The sequence below is a fragment of the Cyprinus carpio genome, chromosome B10, assembly GCF_018340385.1.
Source record: "Cyprinus carpio isolate SPL01 chromosome B10, ASM1834038v1, whole genome shotgun sequence".
Classification (NCBI taxonomy): Eukaryota; Metazoa; Chordata; class Actinopteri; order Cypriniformes; family Cyprinidae; genus Cyprinus; species Cyprinus carpio.
Genome location: NC_056606.1, coordinates 10,168,293 through 10,184,102, shown reverse-complemented (window position 1 = coordinate 10,184,102; position 15,810 = coordinate 10,168,293). Strand labels below are relative to the sequence as shown.

Genomic DNA, 15,810 nt, shown 5'->3' with positions numbered 1-15,810 from the left:
AAAAGACGATATCTCCGTTTGCACTGAACTTTCAGCTTTGTAACTAACGTTAAAAAAAGTGAAATCGAAATCAACCACCCCTTTAAATTAAATGCTGTACACCATACTATATCAACCTCTAAAATTGCTCATATCTTTTGCAAAATTCATCAATGTAACGTGATATGCCGTCATTCCTGATACTGAAAGCGCTGTGGCAATACATTTACGAAATCATGGGACTAAAAACTAGCCAAAGACTCATTTAAATAGATTTCTGCATAGATGTAGCCATAGTATTTTATATATATATCTTAAAATGAAAGGCAGGAAATGAAGAGAGCTGCTAGCAATAAAATACAGAAATTTGTGATGAAGTGTGAGGTTCTCGTAAAGGGCAACCCAGCATCATAAAATAAAAACTGCTTTAAAAAAGTGGCTGATATCATTATTATTATTATTATTAATAATAATAATATTGTGATGATGATTATTATTATTATGTTGTCAACGGAGACACTAGGAAATACAATAATTAAAGAGTCAAGAGGAGTTAAACTTCTCTTACCTCATCTTCATTTCCTGTAAAGTCAAGTGTTATCATGCTCGAGCCAAATTGAAAACTGCGCTCCTTTTTCAGAGTCCCACCAGCAGGAAGCGTGTTTTCATTATATGAGCTCACAAACTTAAAGTCACTGGTGCGCGAGCCTGTGGTTAGATACGCGTCATAGTTATAAGAGCTGCGGAGAGTTCCTGCTCCATCCACCTCTGCATAGTTGGGAGGGAGATAGGCGCTGGGAACAGCAACTGCTCCATCAAACAACAGTCTGGGCTTTCTCCTGTGACAAAACTTTACTGCCACAATCAGTATGATGAACGTCAGGAAGAAGGTGGACACGCAAACTAATGCAATGATCAAATATGACGTCAGTTTAGAGTTGCTGTCCTCATAAGTCATATCTTTAAGTTCAGGAACTTCAGAAAGGTTGTCAGAAATGAGTAAATTTACAGCACAGGTTGTAGACAGAGAGGGCTGACCGTTGTCCTTCACTGAAATAACAAGGTTCTGCTTCATATTGTCAGATTCAGAAATGTCTCGTTGAGTTTTGATCTCTCCACTATGGAGACCAATGGAGAAAAGTCCAGGATCAGTAGATTTGACAATCTGATAGGACAGCCATGCATTCTGTCCAGAGTCAGCATCTACAGCGATCACCTTGGACACCAGAGAGCCTGAGAGAGTCGCTTTAGGGACCATTTCTGTCATTAAAGACTTTCCATCAGGAACAGGGTATAATATCTGTGGAGAGTTATCATTCTCATCTGTTATGAAGACTTTCACAGTCACGTTACTGCTCAGCGGTGGAGATCCATTGTCTCTGGCAACAACTTTGACAGTGAAGTTTCTGAACTGCTCATAGTCAAATGATCTTACAGCATGAATCACCCCTGTATCTCCATTAATAGATAGAAATGAGGACACTGGGACCCCACTGACTTCAATGGGAACCAGAGAGTACAGTACAGTCCCGTTCTGTCTCCAGTCTGGGTCATTTGCACTGACAGAACAAACAGAAGTGCCTGGTTTGTTATTTTCACTTATATAAGCGCTGTAGGATTGCTGCTCAAATGCAGGAGGATTGTCGTTCACATCTGAGACAAATAAATGAATTGTCATGGAGGTGGATAATGGTGGAGATCCCCCATCTGTGGCTGTGATGGTAATGTTATAATCAGATTCTTTCTCTCTATCTAGAGCTTTTGTAGTAACTAGAGAGAAATAGTTTTTAACAGATGGGTTCAGTCTGAAAGGAACATTTTGCTGAACAGAACAACGAATTTGACGGTTTTCTTCTGAGTCTTTGTCTTGAACATTAATGATTCCCACCTCAGTGCCTGGCTCAGAGTTTTCAGGTACTGGATTATTGAAAGATTTAAGGATGATTCTAGGTGGATTATCATTGACATCAGTTATATCTATTATAATTTTAGCGGTTGATGCCAATCCCGATGAATCTTTAGCTTGAATTCCCATTTCATACTTTTTGTCTTTTTCATAGTCAATTTGTCCAGTCAACACAATTTGTCCCGTTGTCTTATCAATAGAAAATAATTTTGCAGTTTTATCTGATATTCTGCTGAATTCATACGTCACTTCCCCGTTTTGACCTTCATCAGCATCATTTGCGCTCACTCTGATTATTTCTGTTCCTGAAGGTGTATTTTCAGCCAGAGTGACTTTATAAACAGACTCACTAAACACTGGGACATTATCATTAGCATCGAGAACAGTGATGTGTATGACAGCAGTGCCAGACCTCTGCGGTGAACCACCATCAGTGGCTGTGAGGATCATATCTATCTCCTTCTGCTGCTCACGATCCAACTCCTTTTCCAACACGAGTTCAGCGTATTTTCCTCCATCTGCACTATCATGAACATTCAAAACAAAATGGTTATTTGTCTCCAGTGAATAGCTGTTAATAGCATTCTGTCCAATATCCGTGTCATGCGCCTCATCCAAACGGAATTTCTGGCCTTTGTCTGCTGATTCTGTAATTTCCAAATTAATACGTTCATTTGGAAATCGTGGTGAGTTGTCATTTATATCCTGAATTTGCAGAATTATACGGTGCACTTCAAGAGGGTTTTCCAGAACGAGCTCATAACTGAGAATGCAGGACATTCGCGATCCACAAAGCTCCTCTCGGTCTATTGTCTCTGCCACGATTAAATCACCAATATTCAGATTTATATCGCAGTACCGTTTGCTGCTGTCCTCCGTGTCTATCCGAGCCCTGCGAGCAGACAGTTGTTTCACATCCATCCTCAGATCCTTGGCTATATTTCCAATTACATACTGGCGCTTCGTTTCTTCCGAAATATTGTAGCTCAGATCATCACATACGGTTCTCAGAGCAAAGAGAATTAGAGCAACGAAATACGTAAAAAAAGGAACTGAAAATAGCCCGTGTTCCATTTTTGAAGATTTGATTTTGCACCTTCTCAACAGTAAACGAATCTTAGAAATATGTTTTAATAATTCTGTGTCGACGGACTGTTACTCCATTTTGTGCGGCGTTTATTTTAACAAGCAGATCTCATGTTGCATACATTACAAATGGGAGGAGAGACGCATCACTTTGCAGACTTAGTGAATAGCGACACTGTGAGTATTTTTCTGTTAATTACAACACACACATATTTAATGAAAGGACTACAGTGATAAACTAAGTGGCATGTCATATTTGACAAGGCGTATTATTATTATTTTTTTAATAGTTTGCATAAATGTGTAGCTATATTTATAGTGGGAAGGAACTAATAATTTTTCCGCAATGAAAGATAAACTACAAAAGACAGTTCTGTCGCTGTCCAGGCTTCTGGTGCTGAAACTGGATGACCTTACAGATATTGGAAGAAAATGAAAAATGAACTTAACTTCATATTCATATTAAATGAAGGTGTAACCCCGTTTTACAAGAAAAGGGATGACTGTTCTCTGTTTACTGCTTCAACCACACTTAGTTCTTGAGTAAGTTTTAACGTAGATGTAGACTGTATTTTTGATCTCAAAGTGATAAATGTTCTAAAACTTTTAGGTAATCTTCGTTAAAACGTATTAAAAACAAAAATATTTTATACAAAAAAAAAAAAAAAAAAAACTTAAAAATACCAAAAAACAAAAAAAAAACACAACAAAAAATAAAACCATATTGTCCAGTGTAAACACTTTTAAATACCAAAAATTCACGCTAACAAAACTTAATATGGACGAAAAACAAGACAGAGAAATTCTTCAAAAATAAACCCTCTGTACCGATGAATGCAGTGTTCAGATACTGGTAAAGGTGTGCAAGAAGCATGTAAATTGATGAGACACAAATTTTTTTGTATATATAATCGGGACTATTTAAATTGGGTTTATTATAGTGGTAAATGGCTTTTACAGATACGCTGATATGAAATGCAAAAACGTTATTTGAAAAGGAACCTCCTTAATAAAGTGGATAACAGAATTAATGCATATATGTGTGTGTGTGTGTGTGTGTGTGTGTGTGTGTGTGTGTGTGTGTGTGTGTGTGTGTGTGTGTGTGTGTGTGTGTGTGTGTGAAATAAGCCGAAACATCATGAAATGCTAAAAGACAGTACAAATAAGTAAAGCCTCTCTTACCTCAGCTTCATTTTCTGTAACGTCAATTGTTATCATGCTCGAGCCAAAATGAAAACTGCGCTCCTTTTTCAGAGTCCCACCAGCAGGAAGCGTGTTTTCATTATATGAGCTCACAAACTTAAAGTCACTGGTGCGCGAGCCTGTGGTTAGATACGCGTCATAATTGTAAGAGCTGCGGAGAGTTCCTGCTCCATCCACCTCCGCATAGTTGGGAGGGAGATAGGCGCTGGGAACAGCAACTGCTCCATCAAACAACAGTCTGGGCTTTTTCCTGTGACAAAACTTCACTGCCACGATCAGTATGATGAACGTCAGGAAGAAGGTGGACACGAAAACTAATGCAATGATCAAATATGACGTTAATTTAGAGTTGTTTTCCTCATAAGTCATATCTTTCAGTTCAGGAACTTCAGAAAGATTGTCAGAAATGAGTAAATTTACAGCACAGGTTGTAGACAGGGAGGGCTGACCGCTGTCCTTCACTGAAATAACAAGGTTCTGCTTCATATTGTCAGATTCAGAAATGTCTCGTTGTGTTTTGATCTCTCCACTGTGGAGACCAATGGAGAAAAGTCCAGGATCAGTAGATTTGACAATCTGATAGGACAGCCATGCATTCTGTCCAGAGTCAGCATCTACAGCGATCACCTTGGACACCAGAGAGCCTGAGAGAGTCGCTTTAGGGACCATTTCAGTCATTAAAGACTTTCCATCAGGAACAGGGTATAATATCTGTGGAGAGTTATCATTCTCATCTGTTATGAAGACTTTCACAGTCACGTTACTGCTCAGCGGTGGAGATCCATTGTCTCTGGCAACAACTTTGACAGTGAAGTTTCTGAACTGCTCATAGTCAAATGATCTTACAGCATGAATCACCCCTGTATCTCCATTAATAGATAGAAATGAGGAAACTGGGACCCCACTGACTTCACTGGGAACCAGAGAGTACAGTACAGTCCCGTTCTGTCTCCAGTCTGGGTCATTTGCACTGACAGAACAAACAGAAGTGTCTGGTTTGTTATTTTCACTTATATAAGCGCTGTAGGACTGCTGCTCAAATACAGGAGGATTGTCATTCACATCTGAGACAAATAAATGAATTGTCATGGAGGTGGATAATGGTGGAGATCCCCCATCTGTGGCTGTGATGGTAATGTTATAATCAGATTCTTTCTCTCTGTCTAGAGCTTTTGTAGTCACTAGAGAGAAATAATTTTTAAAAGATGGGTTCAGTCTGAAAGGAACATTTTGCTGAACAGAACAACGAATATGCCGGTTTTCTCCTGAATCTTTGTCTTGAACATTAATGATTCCCACCTCAGTGCCTGGCTCAGAGTTTTCAGTTACTGGACTGTTCAAAGATTTAAGGATGATTCTAGGTGGATTATCATTAACATCAGTTACATCTATTATAACCTTTGCAGTTGATGCTAACCCAGAACCATCCTGAGCGTGGATGCCCATTTCATAGTTTTTTTCATTTTCATAATCAGTTTCACCGATCAGCAAAATTTTTCCTGTTTTCTTATCAATAGAAAATAATTTTGCAGCTTTATCTGATATTCTACTGAATTCATACGTCACTTCCCCGTTTGGACCTTCATCAGCATCAGTGGCGCTCACTCTGATTATTTCTGTTCCTGAAGGTGTATTTTCAGCCAGAGTGACTTTATAAACAGACTCACTAAACACTGGGACATTATCATTAGCATCGAGAACAGTGATGTGTATGACAGCAGTGCCAGACCTCTGCGGTGAACCACCATCAGTGGCTGTGAGGATCATATCTATCTCCTTCTGCTGCTCACGATCCAACTCCTTTTCCAACACGAGTTCAGCGTATTTTCCTCCATCTGCACTAACATGAACATTCAAAACAAAATGTTCGTTTCCCTCCAGTGAAAAGCTATTGACCGTATTATGCCCAATATCTGAATCATGAGCCTCATGCAAACGGAATTTCTGGCCTTTGTCTGCTGATTCTGTAATTTCCAAATTAATACGTTCATTTGGAAATCGTGGTGCGTTGTCATTTATATCCTGAATTTGCAGAATTATATGGTGCACTTCAAGTGGGTTTTCCAGGACAAGCTCATATTTGAGAATGCAGGACATTCGAGATCCACAAAGCTCCTCTCGGTCTATTGTCTCTGCCACGATTAAATCACCAGTATTCAGATTAATATCACAATACCGTTTGCTGCTGTCCTCCGTGTCTATCCGAGCATTACGAGCAGACATTTTTTTCACATCCATCCTCAGATCCTTGGCTATATTTCCAATTACATACTGGCGCTTCGTTTCTTCCGGAATATTGTAGCTCAGATCATCGCAGACGGTTCTCAGAGCAAAGAGAAGGAGAGCAACGAAATACGTGAAAAAACGAAATGAAAATAATCCGTGTTCCATTTTTGAAGATTTGATGCTGCAAATACTCAACAGTTAGTGACACTTTAACGGATGATTTTCCAATGTTCTATCGGTGTCTACGGACGGTTAGTCCATTTTTGCGCAACGTTTATTCTAGCAGACAGAGCTCATATTGCATGCTTTAATTGTGGGAGGAGAGACGTATCACACTGCATTCTTGGTGAATAGCGACACTGTGAGTATTTTTCTGCTCATTGCGTCATGCATGAAAAGGCGACGGGTATGGACCAGAATAAGTCCGTTGTGTTTTGTTGTTGTTGTTTCCCAAAGGGTGCTATTTTGCAATATTTATTTACTTTAAAAAAAATTATACAGGGAAAAAAGTATCAGCGGTCACGTCTTCTGAGAAAATATACAACAGTCAATGCTGACGGTGTCCATGTTTGTGGTGCTAAAAATTAATAGCTAAACTCAAAGACAAACTGTATGAGAAAAAAAGTGATGCAACACTGAGTTTATATTAAATAAATAAGTAAATCCGTTGTAGTAATAAATGTTTTTTTTTTCACCAGTTCAAATAAACTTAGTTCTTTAGTAGGTTTTAAATTTTATACATTTTACTATCGACCTCAGAGTGAAAAAAAAAAATAAATAATCAAAAATCTTGTATCAAAATGCCATGAAGCTGTTAATTCGTGCAAAGCTCAAATACACATTTTTACTAATAAATGTTATATTATTCAATACGTTTCTTAATAAATAAATAAATAAATAAAAATTGGGCCTGCAGTGGTCATAAACAAAATGCAATAAGGAAAAATTAAGATAAATAAATGCCTCAAAAGTAGACCATTGTATTGTCATATTTGATGAAGGCAACATTCTCGTCCATCACACGACCAAAAAGTCTAAATAGGTGCAGACAGTATACACATTCATGAGATCAAAATTTGATGAACCAGTAATCTGGTTCACTAGACTTGTTCTGAGCAAAAAAATAACAAAATAAAAAGATAAAAATAAATAACAATAAAAATACTAGAGGGATGATAGAAATATAATACACAATTATAAAGTGTGAGGTTCTCATGAATTATGCTCCCCAAGAATGTTTAAACAAGAACCGCCTAAAGTAGCTGCAATGGAAATGCTATTCAAAATACATAATCAACGCAAACAGCTGTAAAAAATATTCAAAGTTAAGCCTCTCTTACCTCATCTTCATTTTGTGTAACATCAAGTGTTATCATGTTGGTTCCAAATTGAATATTGTGCTCCTTTCTCAGAGTCCCACAAGCAGGAAGCGTGTTTTCATTATAAGAGCTCACAAACTTAAAGTCACTTGTGCGCGAGCCTGTGGTTAGATACGCGTCATAATTGTAAGAGCTGCGGAGAGTTCCTGCTCCATCCACCTCCGCATAGTTGGGAGGGAGATAGGCGCTGGGAACAGCAACTGCTCCATCAAACAACAGTCTGGGCTTTCTCCTGTGACAAAACTTCACTGCCACGATCAGTATGATGAACGTCAGGAAGAAGGTGGACACGCAAACTAATGCAATGATCAAATATGACGTCAGTTTAGAGTTGCTGTCCTCATAAGTCATATCTTTAAGTTCAGGAACTTCAGAAAGGTTTTCAGAAATTAGTAAATTTACAGCACAGGTTGTTGACAGAGATGGCTGACCGCTGTCCTTCACTGAAATAACAAGGTTCTGCTTCATATTGTCAGATTCAGAAATGTCTCGTTGTGTTTTGATCTCTCCACTGTGGAGACCAATGGAGAAAAGTCCAGGATCAGTAGATTTGACAATCTGATAGGACAGCCATGCATTCTGTCCAGAGTCAGCATCTACAGCGATTACCTTGGACACCAGAGAGCCTGAGAGAGTCGCTTTAGGGACCATTTCAGTCATTAAAGACTTTCCATCAAGAACAGGGTATAATATCTGTGGAGAGTTATCATTCTCATCTGTTATGAAGACTTTCACAGTCACGTTACTGCTGAGCGGTGGAGATCCATTGTCTCTGGCAACAACTTTGACATTGAAGTTTTTGAACTGCTCATAGTCAAATGATTTTACAGCATGAATCACCCCTGTATCTCCATTGATAGATAGAAATGAGGACACTTGGACCCCATTGACTTCACTGGGAACCAGAGAGTACAGTACAGTCCCGTTCTGTCTCCAGTCTGGGTCATTTGCACTGACAGAACAAACAGAAGTGCCTGGTTTGTTATTTTCACTTATATAAGCGCTGTAGGACTGCTGCTCAAATACAGGAGGATTGTCATTCACGTCTCCGACAAATAATTTAATAGTTTTAGATGACGTTAAGGGCGGGGAACCCTCATCAGTAGCTGTAATCGTGATATTATATTCAGATTCTCTCTCTCGGTCCAACGCTTCCGCTGTTACCAATGCAAAGTGGTTCTTAATTGATGGTGTTAGTTTAAAGCGATCGTTATGCTGAATAAAACATTTAATCTTTCCATTAGATTCTGTATCTTTGTCTTGCACGTATATAACGGCAACTTCTGTACCCACAGACGCATCCTCCATAAGCGGCGTTTTAAGAGATTTAATCATTATAAAGGGAGCATTATCATTGACATCATTGATGTCTACCACTACTTTAGAAGTGGCTGCTAGACCAGCTCCGTCTTTTGCTTTAACCCGAATCTCAAACGAAGGATTGTCTTCAAAGTCTAATGGCCCTTTAATTGTTACTTCACCAGATGCTGGGTCTATTGAAAAAATAGACTTTGCATTCACTGGCATATGACTAAATTCATAAGTAACATCTCCGTTTGCTCCCTCATCAGCATCACTGGCACTCACAGTAACCACAACTGAGTCTACCAGAAGGTTTTCAGGGACACTCACCTTATAGACTGGCTGAGAAAAAACTGGTTTATTGTCATTAATGTCCAAAACGCGGATTTGTACAACTACAGTGCCTGATTTCTGAGGATTGCCCCCGTCATAAGCTGTCAAAATAAGAGAATGCTTGTCTTGTTTTTCACGGTCCAGTTCATGCTCCAACACTATTTCTGCATATTTCCCAGTTTCAGCACTAGTCTGTACAGCTAAACTGAAATGCGGGTTATTTGAGAGTCTGTAACCTTGTACTGAATTTATTCCGCTGTCCGGGTCCGCAGCCTCGTCTATGGAAAACCTAGACCCTTTATCTGCGGACTCTGGGATATCTAATTTTACTTCACTGTGGGGGAAGGCCGGGTTGTTGTCGTTTATGTCTTGAATCTCCAGAGTTACACGGTGTAGTTCAAGGGGGTTTTCCATGAAGAAATCAAAATATAATGTGCACAAAGGTTTTTGTCCGCAGAGCTCTTCTCGGTCAATCCTTTCATTTATAACCAATTCCCCATTTTGCGCGTTGATTTCACAGTAGCGTCTTTTTCCATCAAACTCAATCCTTGGCTCCCGTGATGAAAATGTATTCCTATCGACAACTAAATCCTGCGCAATTTTGCCGACCACTGACCCTCGCTTCATTTCTTCTGGAAAGGAATAACGAACATCTCCTAAGCATAATGAAACGGCGAACGAATAAAGGACAAAGGCTTTCCACATCGATAGCCGCGACGCATATGCTGCGGTGTATTCCATTCTAAGTAAACGTGAAGAAGATTCTTAAAGACAATTTCATAGGCCTATTACTAAGATAGATATTGTCCTCAGACACAAACAGCAGTGGTATGAACATAAGAAGTGTGATCAGAAAATAGAATGCAAAGCAAATGGGTGGACCGATGAACAAATTCCCAGCACAGATCAACAGCGACACACTGTGTAGTGTGAAAAAACCTACAGGTAAAATGTTACACTCGTCAGTGAACTTATTTCATTTTTAAAGGTACATTTCTAAAGGTACCGTAGTCTAAAACTCTTTCAGGATGTTGAAAATGATAATGTAAAATTTGAATAACATAAGGCTCAGGAGTGGACAGAGGCGCCGATACTATGATTGATTTTGTTACAAGAAGATACAACTAGTAAAGGTTTTCCTCAGACTAATGAGGGAATGCATTCTAGAATTTGGAAAAATAAAGAATTTCTATTAAATTATCAAATGAAGACAAAATAGAATCAGTTCGAACGCATTTTAAGGACTTAAGAGGCATCGTCGTCATCGTGTTTTTTTTTTTTTTTTTAAGCTGTGTTTCCGAGTCACAACACAGACGGGCAATATTTAAGAATTAAAACAGATATTTACCTCTGTACACTCTCCTTCGTCAGACAGGCGCAACATACTATAATCGATGTCACTTCTGATCAGAGTTCCACAAGCAGGAAGTGTGTTTTCATTATACGAGCTCACAAACTTAAAGTCACTGGTGCGCGAGCCTGTGGTTAGATACGCGTCATAATTGTAAGAGCTGCGGAGAGTTCCTGCTCCATCCACCTCAGCATAGTTGGGAGGGAGATAGGCGCTGGGAACAGCAACTGCTCCATCAAACAACAGTCTGGGCTTTCTCCTGTGACAAAACTTCACTGCCACGATCAGTATGATGAACGTCAGGAAGAAGGTGGACACGCAAACTAATGCAATGATCAAATATGACGTTAATTTAGAGTTGTTGTCCTCATAAGTCATATCTTTCAGTTCAGGAACTTCAGAAAGGTTGTCAGAAATGAGTAAATTTACAGCACAGGTTGTAGACAGAGAGGGCTGACCGTTGTCCTTCACTGAAATAACAAGGTTCTGCTTCATATTGTCAGATTCAGAAATGTCTCGTTGTGTTTTGATGTCTCCACTATGGAGACCAATGGAGAAAAGTCCAGGATCAGTAGATTTGACAATCTGATAGGACAGCCATGCATTCTGTCCAGAGTCAGCATCTACAGCGATTACCTTGGACACCAGAGAGCCTGAGAGAGTCGCTTTAGGGACCATTTCTGTCATTAAAGACTTTCCATCAGGAACAGGGTATAATATCTGTGGAGAGTTATCATTCTCATCTGTTATGAAGACTTTCACAGTCACGTTACTGCTCAGCGGTGGAGATCCATTGTCTCTGGCAACAGCTTTGGCAGTGAAGTTTCTGAACTGCTCATAGTCAAATGATCTTACAGCATGAATCACCCCTGTATCTCCATTAATAGATAGAAATGAGGACACTGGGATCCCGTTGACTTCACTGGGAACCAGAGAGTACAGTACAGTCCCGTTCTGTTTCCAGTCTGGGTCATTTGCACTGACAGAACAAACAGAAGTGCCTGGTTTGTTATTTTCACTTATATAAACAGCATATGTCTGTAACTCAAATGTAGGGGAGTTGTCGTTGATGTCTGAAACTTGTATGTTCAGAGTTAGATTCGAGAATAAGGGGGGTGTACCTCCATCCGTTGCTGTTATTGTTACATTATAATTTTCGATTTGCTCCCGATCAAGCGAACGAGTTGTAGTGATAATGAAATAAGACTTGATGTACGGCTGTAGTTGAAATGGCAGACTTGAAGAAATGGAGCAACTAACCCGGCTGTTTTCACCGGAATCTTGGTCCTTCACGTTTATTACAGCGATCTCTGAACCAGGTGGAATGTTTTCTGGGATTTGTTTTTTCAGAGACTTTACTGATATAACAGGCGCGTTATCATTTATGTCATCTATTTCAATAACAACTTTACAGTGGCCTGTCTGACCTCCACCGTCCTCCGCCTGCACTTCCATCTCGTACAACGAGGACTTGTCGTGGTCCATCTGTCCAATTACAGATATTTCTCCATAATTTTCGTCAATTTTAAACAATTCTTTTGTGTTGTCAGATAGGTGATTGATATAATACGTTATTTGTCCATTTGCGCCCTCATCAACATCGGTCGCAGCAATTCTGATGACAGACGTTCCGAGTGCTGCATTTTCGGATAAACGAGTTTTGTACAAAGGCTGCGAAAATACTGGTGCATTATCATTCACGTCTATCACGAACACTTCAATAACAACAGTTCCAGATTTCGGAGGATTTCCCCCATCCACCGCAGACAATATTAAGGAATGCTCTCCCTTTGTCTCTCTATCCAGGCTGTTTTTCAAAACAATGTCCACATACCTGTCTTTATTTGATTTTGTATCAAGGACAAAATATTTGTTTTAACTAAGAATATAGGTCTGGACTGAATTTATTCCAACATCCAAATCGCGTGCACAAGCTATTTGTAATTTACTTCCGGTAGGTGCTGCTTCGCTTATCTCTAGCTTAATTGAATCTTTAGGGAAAACAGGAGGGTTGCCATTGATATCCTGGACCTCCAAAACAATGTTATGAAGCTCTAAAGGATTTTCAAGAATAAATTCAAAGTGCACGAGGCAGGAGGAGGTCGTTCCGCACAGCATCTCTCGGTTGATCCTTTCTGAAACAAAAAGATTTCCAGAATCTAGGTCTACTTCATAATATATTTTATCCCCTTGGTAATCCAAACGGGCTTTGCGAAACCTCAAGCGATCGGAATCCATATTAAGGTCCTTACTTAGACTTCCAATAACATATTTTGTCTTTGTTTCCTCCGGCACAGAATAACGAACATCAGCAGCGGCAATTCAGAAGAGAAGCGATGTTATCCATAATCGCCATTTGGCCAAACGCAGTTTAGACATTTTCGCCATATTTTCTTGGTGTAATAAAGTAAAGCGTTGTTTTGAAACGCTGTTCACAAACAACCGATTTATTTCGTCGTCGTCTGCATTGCTCTTTTGGACAAATGTTAACAGAACAGAAAGATTCCCGCACCAATGGGTGTGTTCTTATGCCCTAAAACAGCAGAGTTAGTCAACAGCGACGCTGTGGTTGAATTGAGTTTACCAAAAAAAAAAAAAAAAAAAAAAATTATATATATATAAAAAAAAAGAAGCTATGTTTTTAAAATATAAATATTTTGTAATAACAATATACACTACTGGTCAGTAATTTGGGGTCAGTATTTTTTTTCTTTCTTTTTTTTTAAAATAAAATCAATACTTTTATTCAGCAAGGATGTGTTAAATTGATAAAAAGTGATAGTAAAGAAAATATATTATTAAAATATATATAATTAGAATTTTTATTTTTATTTTGAATAAATGCAGTTCTTTTTAACCTTTTATTCATCAGATATATTAGACAGCAGAACTGTTTCCAACACTCATAATAAATCAGAATATTAGAATGATTTCTAAATGATCATGTGATAGACTGGATGTTACATGTGACACTGAAGGCTGGAGTAATGATGCTGAAAATTCAGCTTTGCATCACAGGAATAAATTATTTTTTTAAAGTATATTCAAATAGAAAACTATTATTTTAAGTTGTAATAATATTTCACAATATTACTGTTTTTTCTGTATTTTTGATCAAATAAATGCAGGCTTGATGAGCAGATGAAACTTCTTTCAAAAACATTAAAAATAGTAATATTAAAAAATAAAAAATATAATAACCTTACTTGTATGTATATATATATATATATATATATATTTTTTTTTTTTAATTAATTGGTAATGCAGGTTTAAATCCACAGTTTTATTCTTACCTGATATGTCACAGATAAACCTGATGTAGTATTCTTTCATAAAAGAAGACCCTGGTTAATACAAAACCCTAAATATACATAAAGTATTAACGTGGGCTTTTGTTCACACTGCGGATAAACCACATAAACCAAAAGTAGGCCCTACTATTATGAGATTATAGTCTTTGTTTTAATTCAAACTGTTTGTGAGCATTTATATGGAATAAGAGTCATTTGTTTATAATTATTTTTAGCTCATGTATAGGTGTAGTTCATGTCAGCTACACACGCCACAAACTGGCGCATGTTTTCAGCACCATGGACAGCGCACTCCGTAAAGTCGCGAAACAAGGCAGCTGAAATAGAAAGTCTAACTTCAGATACAGGCTAAAATGTCCGTTGAATGAAATTTGATTTGGAAAGATATTCCATATTCAGTATACTGAAATTAAATTATATTTTTTGTTTGTTTGTTTGTTTGTTTGTTTGTTTTTTAAGAAAATAGAGTATACATAGTTGAGAGAGAGAGAGAGAGAGAGAGTACCAGTAAAGCCTAAAATGGAAATACAAATAGAAATTAACACTATAGCTTCTCTAATCTTTTTGTATTCTATCTATGTTTTCTTTTTTATTTATTATACAATTAACAAAAGCAAAAAAGGCCTCGAACACTAGCTTGCTCTATTCTTTTCCTATTCTATCTTTTTATTTATTTATTTATTTATTTATTTTTGTTTCGTTTTATTTGTAATTATTATATGATTTAAAAAACCTTGCTACGTGTATTGCATTAAGCTAAAAGAGACTTGTTATAGCACTTGCATATCATTGCTCTTTTGTTGATTTTGATTGCTTCCATTGTCCTCATTTGTAAGTCGCTTTGGATAAAAGCGTCTGCTAAATGACTAAATATAAATGTAAATGTAAAATAGAAACAACAATAAAAGGTCAACTGATAGAGAAGTCAATGCACTACATTCGTTAACTGATAAAATGGAAAAGAAACAGCCTATTTCTACTGTACTGAACTTGAACTGCACACATTTGGTATCCTGCGTAACAGTCAGCAGCCTTCATCTAATGTACATTTAAATAGAAAGTTTCCAAGTTCAATGCCTCGCCTTTGTGTATGTGTTCACCAAACGTAAATAATACGTCAGAATGTTGCAGAAAAATCAAATGCTACCCGAAATATGCCGTTATGAGGCATACATTATTATACTCCACTATTTTATCATTTTTACATTCAAAGTTCAACCGTTCAAATTTGCATTTCGATTTACTTCAAATAATTTCCGACCAAAACACGAGAACTTAATTTAATCCATATATTTCATTACTTGGAGAACAATAATATCGGTTTGTTTCAGAAGATTTATGATTTGTGCAAGTAAAACTTTCAGGTCCACCTTCTTTGAAGTTTTTGTATAGTCACTGAAAATCTTGAAATAGAAAGCTCAGTCAAGTTACCACATGGCCTGCCACTGTAAGCTGGGAACCAGTTTAATGACAAATATCCAGCTGGTAAAAAAAGTGTTAGGTTAGCACATCCCATGTTTAAAATAAAATGCATGTGGGGTAATTATTTTTAGTGCAGAAGATGAACAAATATTTAATATAGACTATTATTCAGGCCAATGCTGTTTACTAACAATAGAGACAGGCCAAATATAAACCACAGATAAATCTCCAATAGTTATGAAAGAAAACTTTATTTGTGATTTATAAACAAAACACATTACCAGATTTCAGAAAGTAATATAAAATAATAAA

The 15,810-nt window shown here is 37.7% G+C and overlaps 2 protein-coding genes and 1 pseudogene across 5 annotated transcripts in view; all 3 read right to left on the bottom strand.

Annotated features, from left to right (window-relative positions):
- LOC109097792 (protocadherin gamma-C5-like) overlaps positions 1–6,701 on the bottom strand; it is a 98,752-nt gene extending 92,051 nt beyond the window's left edge. For 2 of the 4 annotated variants that reach the window (XM_042732431.1, XM_042732449.1), the window contains exon 1: positions 4,154–6,701. In XM_042732431.1, coding sequence (XP_042588365.1) covers positions 4,154–6,565 — 2,412 coding nt within the window. In that variant the 5' untranslated portion in view covers positions 6,566–6,701. Of the gene's footprint in view, positions 1–547; positions 3,093–4,153 lie in introns of those variants that run through there. The other 2 variants (XM_042732430.1, XM_042732448.1) reach the window with 1 other exon arrangement.
- Positions 6,702–6,801: 100 nt separating this feature from the next.
- Positions 6,802–10,320, bottom strand: LOC122138683 (putative protocadherin beta-18). The gene has a single exon (XM_042732456.1). The coding sequence runs from the start codon at positions 10,153–10,155 to the stop codon at positions 7,726–7,728; it is 2,430 nt and encodes an 809-aa protein (XP_042588390.1). The 5' UTR covers positions 10,156–10,320; the 3' UTR covers positions 6,802–7,725.
- A 301-nt stretch (positions 10,321–10,621) lies between these two features.
- On the bottom strand, positions 10,622–13,303 carry LOC109108058 (annotated as a pseudogene).
- Positions 13,304–15,810: the final 2,507 nt, after the last annotated feature.